Source organism: Lutra lutra, chromosome 6 (assembly GCF_902655055.1).
Source record: "Lutra lutra chromosome 6, mLutLut1.2, whole genome shotgun sequence".
Taxonomy (NCBI): Eukaryota; Metazoa; Chordata; class Mammalia; order Carnivora; family Mustelidae; genus Lutra; species Lutra lutra.
In genome coordinates, this window is record NC_062283.1 from 145,285,187 (window position 1) to 145,297,212 (window position 12,026).

The 12,026-nt window shown below is 48.7% G+C and overlaps 1 protein-coding gene across 1 annotated transcript in view; it reads right to left on the reverse strand.

Annotated features, from left to right (window-relative positions):
* EZR (ezrin) overlaps positions 1–7,419 on the reverse strand; it is a 49,347-nt gene extending 41,928 nt beyond the window's left edge. The window contains exons 1-2 of the mRNA XM_047733298.1: positions 7,272–7,419; positions 6,285–6,372 (exon numbers count right to left, since the gene is read on the reverse strand). Coding sequence (XP_047589254.1) covers positions 6,285–6,296 — 12 coding nt within the window. The 5' untranslated portion in view covers positions 6,297–6,372; positions 7,272–7,419. The remainder of the gene's footprint in view (positions 1–6,284; positions 6,373–7,271) is intronic.
* Positions 7,420–12,026: the final 4,607 nt, after the last annotated feature.

Sequence of the window (12,026 nt, forward strand, 5' to 3'; positions counted from 1 at the left end):
TTACACTGTCATGTTTGTAAAGCAAGTTTCTAGGAAAAAAATGTACACAAGACATACACAAAGCAGACAGCATCTGGAGAAATTATTTGGATTTCACAAACACAAACATTTTCTCTGTTTGTTATGCAGAATTCTTTTCACTTAAAAACTTTACTCTCATTTTACAGATGACAAAACTGAGGTTCTTAGAAGCTAAATGGCTTGCCAAAATACAGGTTAAATACTAAATTATGAAACTATTCTTTACATGGCTTTACATTTTTATTTGGGAAAATTATATACGCTAACTAAATATTGAGTATTTTTAGTCAAAAGTCTCTAAGTCACATTATAGCATAATTTTTTTCCTTAAAACAAAAACAAAAACAATATACGCACAACACAACTAGGGTGCCTGGCTGGCTCAGTCAGAGGAGCATGTGACTCCTGATCTCAGGGTCCTGAGTTCGAGCTCCCTGTTAGGTGTAGAGATTACTAAATAAATTTACTGAAGTCTAGAGTAACAGCTTTATTCTTGGGGCACCTGGGCAGGTCAGTGGTTAAGCGTCTGCCTTCAGCTCAGGTCATGGTCCCCAGGACTCCCTGCTCAGTGGGGGGGTCTGCTTCTCTCACTTCCCCGCCTCCCCCCCCACCCCGTGTTCTCTCAACTAAATAAAATCTTTAAAGAAGATTCATGTCACAGGCATGGATGATAAGTCTCTTAGAAGGTAAATAATGCAAACTTCTGGGCTTTCCAATAAATATTCCATATTTAATTAGTAGTGGCAACCACACATTTAGTGCTTAAATTAAAAACTAACTGTGGGGGTGGGGGGTTGCCTGGGTGACTCCTGGTTTCGGCTCAAGTTGTGATATCAGGCTCATGAAACCGACCCTCAGTTTAGGCTCCTAGCTGGGCATGAGAGCCTACTTTAAAAAATGAAACAAAACAAAGTAACAAAAAGCAAAACGAACAAAAAACACTAACTGGAGTAGCTGGGGACTCCCACGTGTAGTTACCAATGAAATCAAATCAAATATAAAGGAGTATTCAAAATGCATTCATTGATTTTGAAAGCAGACTGAGTTTTACTCTCCAGATTAAAGGTGAAATGTCTGAATACTGTAAGAAAGCAGGCATATATAGTGAATCATCCTAAAAATCTTCAAGTTGTCAAAGATACCTGTAAGTTTAAATAAAATAAAGAAAAATAATTATAATTCAGTAAGAATAGTAATATTGTTTTCCTTTTCCAAATTTTAAGTATTCATAAATTGATTAAAATTTTTGTTACAAATCACATTACTACTTAGGACAGTAACTACCAAGAGAGGCCAGTGAGGAAGGCCAGGAGAGAAAGAGAGGAATGAGGAATGGGATCTCTTTCTTCCCTGCTATTTAATGGAAAATGGCTGCCTCTTTTTTCCCTTTAAAAACAAAGACAGCCAAAATTTGAAAGCCCCCTGATCACTGCCAAATTAAGCTCTGCAACTGGCCTCCTGCAGAGAGGAACTCAAATCAGAGAGATTCAATTAGATTTCTTAGCTCCTGGTCTTTCTGGAGTTTGATATCCATTCAGCTATCTTCATTATCCCCACCCCAGCCACATTCCAAATAGCAATGACGGCACCAGCACCCACGGCACTAAAGCTGGAACTTTAAGAAGGTGGCTGTAAATCCCCTCCCAAGCCTGCAAGAACATTGGCCTGAATGGATGCTCTGGAATCACACTGGGGTTTGCTGCCCGCTAAACACACCATGGGCTCTGGCCTCTGCTCACACACAACCAGTATCAACCCCATTAGGAGGGTCTCACTGTACTGTTGGGGTTCTGAGGAAAAGTACATAAACTGCTCCTTTCTTATGAAATCAGAAGTTCCCAAAGTCTGGGGGTACATCAGTACCATCTGGGGAGCTTACTGAAAGTACAGGGGCCCAGTATACTTGGCCCTGGAGATGGGGATTTAGTAGTACTACGAAGGACCCAGGGATCTTTAGGTCTCCAGATAATTACGTATGCCACTGTTTGAGAACACAGCACTAAATTAATCCTAACTTTGAATTTTATGTGTGTGTAGTGTACATACACACTCAGAGGAAACCTAAGAAGCTGCTGGATTACTTTTAGTTCAAGTGGATTTAAAAAATACTGTGGTTTAAGAAAAATACTGATATTTACATATATTTTAGGAGATAGTAGTTATAATAATGAAAGAAGAACTCCTTCCATCGACTATAGTCACAAATTTGTCAGCAGGTACAAACCAAACTCTCAACCCTCCCTCTCACATTTGGTCCTTTTCCAGGTTCCTTATCTCAGTGAATGGCACTACCATCCATGCAGTTATGCAAGCCAGGCGCCAGAAATCAGCTTTACACTGCCCTCCGCCCTGGTCTTTCTGGACCACCCGAACACCCAATTCATCAAGTCCTATCAAAGAGCTCCCAAACACATCCACTCTTCTCCATTTGCCTCACACTGCCTTGGGGCCATGCTATTACCACCTCTCACTTGGGCTACTCCAACAGTCTTCGCCTGCACCTTTACCCTCCTGCTGATTCTCATGTTGCAGCTGCAGTGACCTTTCAAAAACCAAATCTGATCAGGCCACTTCCTTCCAATCAAAACCATTCAGTGCTTCCGCCTGAGCTAAGTCCTGAAAATGCCTTCTTACGGCTTACTAGGCTCTGCACAGTTAGCTTCTAATTTTCCTCTCTAGCCATACTCGTCCTCATGGGGAACCCTGAGCTCCTTCTACCCCCTTCCACCTCAGGACCACTGCACAAGTCGTTCCCTGTGGCTGGTAGGCTCCTTACCGCCCTCCTTCACCTAGCTAAGGTCCCTTCATTCCTTGCATTGCTCTGAACAGTCATCACCTCCTGGAGGTGCCTTCCTGTCCTCCTTGATAAACACCCCCCACAAGCCATTATATACACTCAAGTTATTCTAGCATTACTGTCTGCCTCACCAGACTGTAAATCCATGAGCAAGTATCTCTGTGTCTACTCATCTTGGTGGCCTCAACATCTAGCAGAGTAACACATAACTGTCTATTGAGCTAATGGAGAAATGTACAAAAAGACTAACTGTGCCTGACACAGTGTGATGATGACAAATGACTAATTCTAGCCAGCACTTCTCACCACCACATGGGAAAATCTTAGCTAACTCACCATTTGCCCATGGTAAAGAAGGAGGGATACACAGAAAATATATCCCATGTATCCCCTCCAATGAAGCCGGGAGGGTTGGAAAATATATCAGTATAGTCAGTAAACCCTGTGCCTGTTAAAATATTTAGTGGACATTAATTATCTCATGTAACATTATGAATTAGATACTGCCAACAGCCCCATCTTATTGACAAGGAACTTGCACAAGAAGCTAAGAAGCAAGGACTTATTCCACACTGGGTATATACCCAAGAGAAAAATTAAGTGGAAAAGGCTATATATCCCCAGAGAGGCAAGGTAATCTCAGAAATTATCTTAAAATTTTGGCACAGGGCAGAATTTTGAACATGCTTTCACAATTTTCCTACTGAAGGGAAAATCTGCTTTTATATTAATAACTTCCGTATCAAAACTTTAGAAATGAACAGCTATGGCATCTGCCAGTGCCGCTTAAGGCAGTTCAGCACTAAGCTCAGGAAAGATTTAAGAGGGCTTGGCCCTGCATCATCCCTAAGCCTGCTGCGGTTTTCCTTTCTACAGCCCCATGCCTCCTTCCTATCACGATGAAGAAAGCAAGTGTGGTGGTTAAGAAGAGAGGAGGAAGGGGGGACCACAAGAGAGGAGGTTACCCCTGGCTGAACCACAGGCACAGGGCTGCTTCCTGAGTTAGCTCCCTGCACAAAACCCCACGCCTCTCCCCCAGATGAGGACTCACAAGGCCAAAAAAATTAGCTGAGCAGAGGGTGTGACGTCTTCTGGACCTCAAACCATCCTCCGTGGAAGTCTACAAGCCACACGTGAGTAGAGCCCCAAAGCAGTTGTGGGAAAAGTAAAACCAGACAATAGTACCTTCCTTGGAGCGCCCACGCTAATCAAATCCTACCCACAGCCCTCTAGCAAGACTCAGCTGAAGGCTAACTTCTCAATAAAGTTCACCCATTTCCCCATCAGATGGTTTTCTTCCCAATTGTGTTGGGACTTGACCTTGCTTCTTGACCTAAGCTTCTCTCCCTCTTTGGTGGCACTCAGAGTCTCCCAGCTACTATTTCAGCATTCACATGTGTCCCGGCTCAGGTTCCAGACCCTAAGACCCCTCCCCCCCCACCCCAAACAAGCTGGGTCTCACTGGACCACGCCCTGCAATGCAGCTTGCAGGACAGATGCTTACTGAGTGCATGAATACTCAATCTAACAAGTGGTGATTTGAGAAGCAGTATTAAGAGAAAAAGCAGCGAGTATTATTTCATTCACGCTGTTTTATAAAGGAAGTTGTCCTCTGATTCAGTAGATATCAATCAAAAATACTTTGCCTGCCGAACTCAAAGGATCAGGTAGAAGCCTAAAACCCCAACTATTCAAATATATCTATCTTCATACATACAATTAAAATATACATATACCTGCCATAAGAAATATAGAGAGCCCTAAAAAGGAGGAAATTCTAACCCATCCTACAACACAGATGAACCTTGAGGACATTATACCACGTGAAATAAGCCAGTCTCAAAAAGGACACATATTGTGTGATTCCACTTACATAAAGGACCTCCCGAGTAGTCAAAATCAGAGAGACAGGAAGTCTAAGGGTGGGTGCCAGGGACTGGTGAGTTAGTGTTTAATGGGTAGAAAGTTCCAGTTTCAAAAGATCAAACAGTTGTAGAGCGGGGTGGTGGTGGTGAATGTACTTAATGCCGCTGAACAGTCCGCTTAAAAACGGTTAAGACAGTAAACTGTGTATTATGGACATTTTACTGCAATAAAAATAACAGTTCGTTTTGAAAAATGAAAAAGAAAAACAGTGACAGGAAACTGGTTTACTGCCTTTTTTCTCAAGGTGGTATCTTAAAAGCTGAACTCTGCTTCTTTTCTTTTAGTGAAATAAAGAAAACCAGACCTACGGTAAGGTCTTCGCTGCCATTCTGCAAAGGGCTGCATGGGACCGTGCCCTGGGTGAGTGGCTGCATTTACACCACAGGCATCATAAAGCCTGTACAAGTTTGAAAAAAGAAGAATTTTGTGTAGGAAAAAAATTTTCTGCATCATGAGTGAATCATCTTAATTATGTAATTTAGGCAAAAACTCTATTGGCTTCCGAATCTGACAGCGTATGAACACGGAAATGTACTTAACCGAACAGTAAAGGCTTGATTAATCAAGAACTCCTTTTAGAGAATCTACAATTTACTGGGAACAAACGCACTGACTACAGAACCGACTTGCTTGAAAAACGGGAATTCCGTATGTCTTTCATTCCAATTTTTACTGAATCCAGGTATTTTCTCCCTCATGATTCAGAACAATTAAAAAATGAGAAATCCCCTCCCCATCTAGTCACAGCTCCCCTGCGTCAAAGCAGGTGAATACGCACAACTTTCCAAGAAATACCGCTCACAAAGAACCCGCCTCGCTCCCACCACTTAAGTGAAAGGGTATCCCCCAGGCCTGGCCTGCAATCGAACCCCGAGAGCAAGAGAAGCAGATGCAGGCGGGAGAGAGGTGAGGGCCTCGTAGCGCACGACCCGGGAACAGGGCCGCCTGCCTTCATCTGCAATTCAGGTCCACGACTCAACCTCTTTCAGAGATAGGAATCCTGCTGCCGCCAGCAAATTCCCGGGTTAACAGCGCGCGGCCTCCCAGGCCCGGGGTGAGACTGAGAAGCGGCCGCCGGAAAGACGGAGCCGCCTAGGCTGCAGGCCCTATAAAGCACCCGAGGAAGATCTGGGGCGCGTTTGGTTCCGAGCCGTGAAAGGACTCAGAGCCGACCGGCGTCGTCGGGAGCCACCTGACTCTCCGGGCATTTAGACAACTTGTGTTATTAAGAAACTTCCAAGTTGCGTTAGAAGACACTTTTCAAGCAGACGGGACTTTCTTTTACAAAAGACCAGAAACGACTGGGGCGGGGCGGGGGCGCCCACACACAGGAAGACCGGAGAGCGAAAAGCAGCGCAGCCGTCGTCTCCTTCTCGAGTTCCACAGAAGGACCAACCCCTGACCCAGGGCGGGGCCGCTTCCCTCCCTCCGTCGACAAAAGAACCCGGTTCCCCTCAAAAGCGCCCCACGCGCCGCCCAGGTGCCGCGGCGGGAAAGGAGCGCCCGGAGCATCCCAGCGGCCCCGACGCCGCCCACTTACTGGTTTCGGCATCTTCGGTTCCTGACGGGTTTTCCTCAGTGCCCTGGAAACACGAGTCTGCCGCAGCAGCTGAGACCGCTCTCCGAACCTGGAAGCAGAGGAAAGCCCTTCAGAGCGCACAACTGCCCGCCGCCTCCCGCCGTCGCCGCGCCCGACACTCGGCGCCCGCCCCGCGCGCCGCTCTTTAAGAACCCGGCGGGCGGGCGCCGGCGTTGAGTCACCGCCCAACCTACAATTACCGCGGGCCGGGCGGGCCCCGCGAGAGAGGAGGCGGGGCCGCGCAAGGGAGGGGGGCAAGGAGGCGGGGCCTCGCGGGGGAGGGGTCCCGCGCGGGAGCCGTGGGTGGCGGGGAGGGGGGCGGGGGGCCCAGCTCGCGGAAGCGGGCGGGACGGAACGCGGAGGTACTCCTCGGACTTCCAGGAAGCCAGCCGGGAGCACAGCAGACACCAAGTTTCACTTTGTGAAGCAACCGTTTGCCCCAGGGCTGAAACCGCAACCGTCAAGCCTTTGAGAAACTTAAAAAAAAAAATGGTCCCCACCCTGGACGGGCCGGAGGGGCCAGAGGGCCGAGCGAGGCGGGAGGGGCGCGGGCAGCACGCGTGCCCACGGGGTCGAGCTCCGCAGGCACTTCGGGAGGGACACCCCAGGGGACAGAGTCGAAAGAGGAAGGTGTGGAGCAGCAGGGGCGGCCACACCGGTAGGTTCAGCTTCACCTGCCGCTTGTTGGGGCCGAAAAGAGAGAACCAAGTGCCAAGGGCCAGACGGGGACCCCGAATCTGGCGACAGCGGGGCAAGCCCGGCTTTTCCCGGGGACCACGGGCTCCGGGCTCACGCGCAGATCCCCCCCACCCCCACCCCGGCCGCCGGGCCAGCTCCGCCACACCTGTAGTCGAATCCCGGCCGCTGTCCCCCCCGCCCCCGCCTCTGGGTGCGAGCCCCTCGGCCCGGGCCTTCCGCCTCCCGACCCCGGCCGCGCGGCCGGCTCACCCGCGGCGCCTGCAAAGGACCGCTGCGCTCCCGGCTGTCGGTGAGTCGGTACAGTGCGCCCGCCGCCCGCGCTCCCGAGAGTCCTCCGCGGGGCGGGGTCCCAGGGCCGCGCCCCTGAGCGCCCCGCCCGCCGGACCTGCGAGGTGCTCCCGGCGCGCAAGATGGCTGCGGCCGCTGCCGGCGCCCTGAGGCGCCCCACGCCACGCCACGCCCACCCCGCGGGCGCCCCACGCCCGCCCAGCCCGACTCTACCCTACCCCACCCGGCGGGGCGCTTGCGGGGGGCCGCGGAGACTAGGGTGGGCGCGTCTCCCGCCGCCTCCCCTTGTTGCCAAGACCTTTCTTCGCCACCAGTCCCCTTGCCCTTGCGGAGAACTTTGCTGAATTTGGTTCAGCTGCTGATCGCAGACGTGAGGTGTGAGAGGGCTTGCTCTGCAGTGGACCGGGGCGGGGGCGGGGGGAGTGTAAATAGACCTAGAGGAGCCGGAGGCCACAGCGGGTGCTGGGCCATTTGAAGGTGGGGCTGCCCCGGTGGTCTGGTCATCTTGTAGTCCTTGCGCCGCGACGAGGCCGGGTTCCCAGAACCCCGGGCCGCTGTGTTTCGGCGCACGTGGCCGGAGCCCCTGCCTTCAGATTCCGTTGAGAAGGACCCAAGCATAGAAGACGCTCCCCGGCTGAACGCTCTGCTTAAAGGACACATTGTGGTCCTCGAAGCTCAAAACTATGGTAAAATCTCCAAAGGCGGAGATTCTGGGAATTATTTTAAATAATTTTTGCAAATGGTTCTCAAGAGGAATTGCTAAAAGCACATGTACGTTGGGAGCCAGTAGGATCTGTTGCACAGCGATTAAGACAGCTAGCTCTAAGGCAGAGGTTCTCAGAGCGTGCTTCCCAGACTAGTAGCCGTGGACCTCACCCTGTGAACTTGCAGAGATGAAAATTCACAGGTGCCGGCCCGGAATCAGAAACGGGCCAGGGCCCAGCGTGTGTCTATCTTCTTTAGCTCCGGGTGGTTGTGATGCAGACTAATACTTGAGACCAGAGCCTCTCCTGACTTCGCTTCCTGGGCTCACCACTAACTCTCCACTTGAGTTGAGGGAGTTACTTCACTAGTTCGTGCTTTCACGTGTGTAAAATGGCGTGATTATGGCACCTATTTCACGGGGTCCTTATGAGGATTAGAGGTAATGTATGTAAGATGCCTAGAACAGTGCATAAGTCTGTCCTGGTACAGAGAATAACCAGCGACTTCCAGCAGAGCAACAAATAAGACTCAGTCTCCCTTGGTGTCTAGCAGCACCTCCTAGGTGGGATTGTAGGGATTAAATGAGATAATATGTACAAAGAGCATAGCATAGCATGGGCCTCCTAGTAATGCCTCACCTGTCGCAAGGACAGACCACCGATGGGGTAACCCTTGTCAGTAGGCACCTGTGTCCCTCTCTCACCTGCAGGTCTACAGCACTGCAGAGGTCCAGGTGAGGCCCAAGGCCTTTGTCCTGTATTCTGACAAGTGTGTTCCTTCTGAGAGACCCTGTGAAAAGATACTAAACTACAATAATGGTTCGATTTGCATGTTACTCCTAGCACACTACCTCCTTATCACTGCATACAGTGTCATTAGCCATTTTTGGTCCCCAACTCTTCTGATAGGGTATGCCTCTAATCTAATTTTTAAAAATCCTACCCAGTTTATAGCACATTGTCTTTTAAACTAGATGTTTAAAATAGCAGTGGCCCGAGACCTTCTGGAGCATTTCTGAATTTTACCCTTCAGGGGAATGCTTAAAAATGAGCTGGCCTGTGGCAGTGTGATCAAAATGAAAAGACCACATTCTCAAAACATGTGAATCTACAGTTATCTCAAAAAGCTTAATGAAGAGATCACAAGTTTCAGGAGCAAATAGAGCGAAGTCTGAATTCTGGTTCCAATACTGACATACCCATCCTTTTGGGCAAGTCTCTTAAAGTGACTGACACCCCCCCACCTCTTCATCTGTAGAACGGACATAATAATATGTATTTCATGGTGTTCTTGTGCTACTGAGTTATATAATGGAGCATTTAATTTGGACCTATAGGCACACTTTTCTCGTGTAAGCTAAAACAGTATAGAGACAGTTTGCATTGGCGTTCCTCATGTGTCTTACTGTAAGCATTATACTTACATGCTACACTACAGTGTTTTCTTTCCCCGTGAAAACATTGGTGCTGTATCTTATGAGTGTTTTAAGAGGATTTACCAGGGGTAATTTATTTTCGCCTGACATTGGGACCTAAATCCCTCCCTTGCCCTCACCTCACCCCCCAACACATACAGAAGACTGAATCCAAGGCATCTATGAGAACTGCTTAGTACAGGGGTACTGAAGCTTAAGTGTGCATGGGAATCACTCAAGGAGCCACCCCTCCACCCTGCCCTTACCCCCCACCTCCCAACCTCCCCACCCTCCGCCCCAGGAACCACAGGCCAGTAAGGCTCAGGTAAACCCTGGGATCTATGGCTTTAACAAGTCCCCACGTGAGTGATATATAGCAACATTTGAGGACAGCTGACTTAGGATGGATTGGGATCCTGAAAAATATTGCTTACCTTGCCTCTCGCTTCATGCTTCTTTTGTGAAGTATTTCCGCCTGTATTTGTAAGCCATGGTTTTGTTCCCATTTGATAGTCAATGTCATGGAAGGAAGTAAGAAGACCTAGAGCCAGGAGTCCTGGATACCATTCCCTGCTCTCATTTAACCTAGCTATCTCCTTGAATTACTCCCTTTCTCCTTATTTCAGGGTTTCCATTTTTCAGCTAGAGGAGGGAAATCATGTGTCTCCCTGTGAATCTGGTGAAAGGCTGTTGGTAAATTGCCTGAAGTTCTTGAGGTGAGGTTATACAGATGTGAGTTAGGGCTGCTCACCGGGTGGCATCAGACAGGGTAGCAAGGACAAGAACATCCAGGTCCCCCGAGGGCAGCCCTCCTGTGAGATCACCCCTGAGCCAATCTCCACAGTGGTGCCAGGTTATCTCAACCACCAAAAAAGTTCACAAATAGTGTGCCAGTCTCTAGCTCTCTTACTTCAACAGAGCGGTCAGTCGCCAATAGGGAAATACATAGGGTATGGTCCCCTTGGACAAACAAGGATTGGGGTTGTTTTCAAGACTTTGTAACCTTGTGTTAAAATTCAGGACAGTGGGTGAAAGAGCAAAGTGTGACTAAGAACTCAGATGGCCAGACAGGTGGCCACTGCCTTGTGTCTAGAAATAATGTTGAAATGACTTTGCAGGACAATGAGCTGGAGGTCTCTTGGTACTGTGTTGATGGTACAGCTTATATAATTTGGATCCACTAAGAATTCCAGCCACTTAGTGTTCTATTTTAAAGTTTCCTTGGCTTATTTAAAAATTTGCATAAATAACCTTACGTGTTTTTATGTAGAAGAGTATTAATGACCACGCAACTTTTTGACAAATAAACTCCCTAAAGGCATGGCTTTTTTCTATCATTTTTCTTATCTCTAACCATTTTATGAAAGTTTAAAAAAAATTCTAGCTTAAAAGTCATATAACAATGGGGTAGTAGACAGGACCTCAAATATGTATTCTGTTACCCACATTTCACAGAGGAAACAGCCCCACAGAAATTAATTGTCCGCACTCCCGTGGACACAAACTTCTCTTGTCAGGATGCTAGTGACTTTCATCTTGTTTAATCCAGGGGCCAAACTCTCTGCCTCATCTTATCTCTCTCCGAAGCAGCCTTCTGCACACGGAATGCCCCCTGGGAGCATACTGTTCTTAAGGTTTGTTTTTATCTCTGTCACCGCTCCAGTACCTTCTCCCTAACCTCCTACCTCGGGTTTAGCCTTTACTATGTGCAGTCACTTCCTAGGTCCTGTCATCTGATCCCAAGGTTTACATAACATTTCCAGCCCTGACCTCTCCCCTCGAGCAACAACTTTATACTTAGTATCTCCAGTACTGAGGATCTTTTGAAAACTGCCCTTCTCCCAACCTTCCCCTTCTCAGCAGACAGCACAAGCAGCCAAGCCCTGCTGCTTGGTCCCACACCTAGAAACCAGCATGAATTCCTCTATGTCCCTTACCCCCCCACCCCCCTCCTTCATCCTTCTTGCATCTAATCCAGCAGACCTACCAGCCCCTTCTCAGAAAGTATCAAGTCGTGTCACACCCTAGTGGGTGGGTTTCCTTGGCCCTGCTAGATCCACGCGCCCCCCACCCTGCCTGCTTCTCCACATGCACCTGCTGTCAGTCTCCCCGATACTGTGCTCCCTCCGATCCAGCTGCCCAGCGTTTCTGTTCAGTGAACACATCAACCCCATTCCTGCCTTAGGAACCTCACATGTGATGCTCCCTCTGCCTAGAATGCCCCCACACCCCATCTCTGACAATACTGCCTTCCCGGAGAGCACTTCCCAACTTTCTCACATGAAGTGCCACCTCCCAGGTCACTCCTTGCTCCTTCACCTGATTTGCTGTGTTCAGAGCTCTTCACACTCTCGGCTCTGTCTTGCTTGTCTGTGTGTTTATTTTCTGTCTCCCCTACAAGAATCTGTTCATCACTATGCCCTCCGCTGCTCAGATAGTGCCTGGTACCTATTAGATGTTCATTGTGTATTTGTTGAATGAACAAATGAATGAACCCTGCTAATTGGTACCGAAGCCAGTGTAGTCAGGTAATTTTCTTTCCAGTATAACTTTCTGCTGTGCACTGGATCGCTAACCATGGAAACACGTTGCTTACC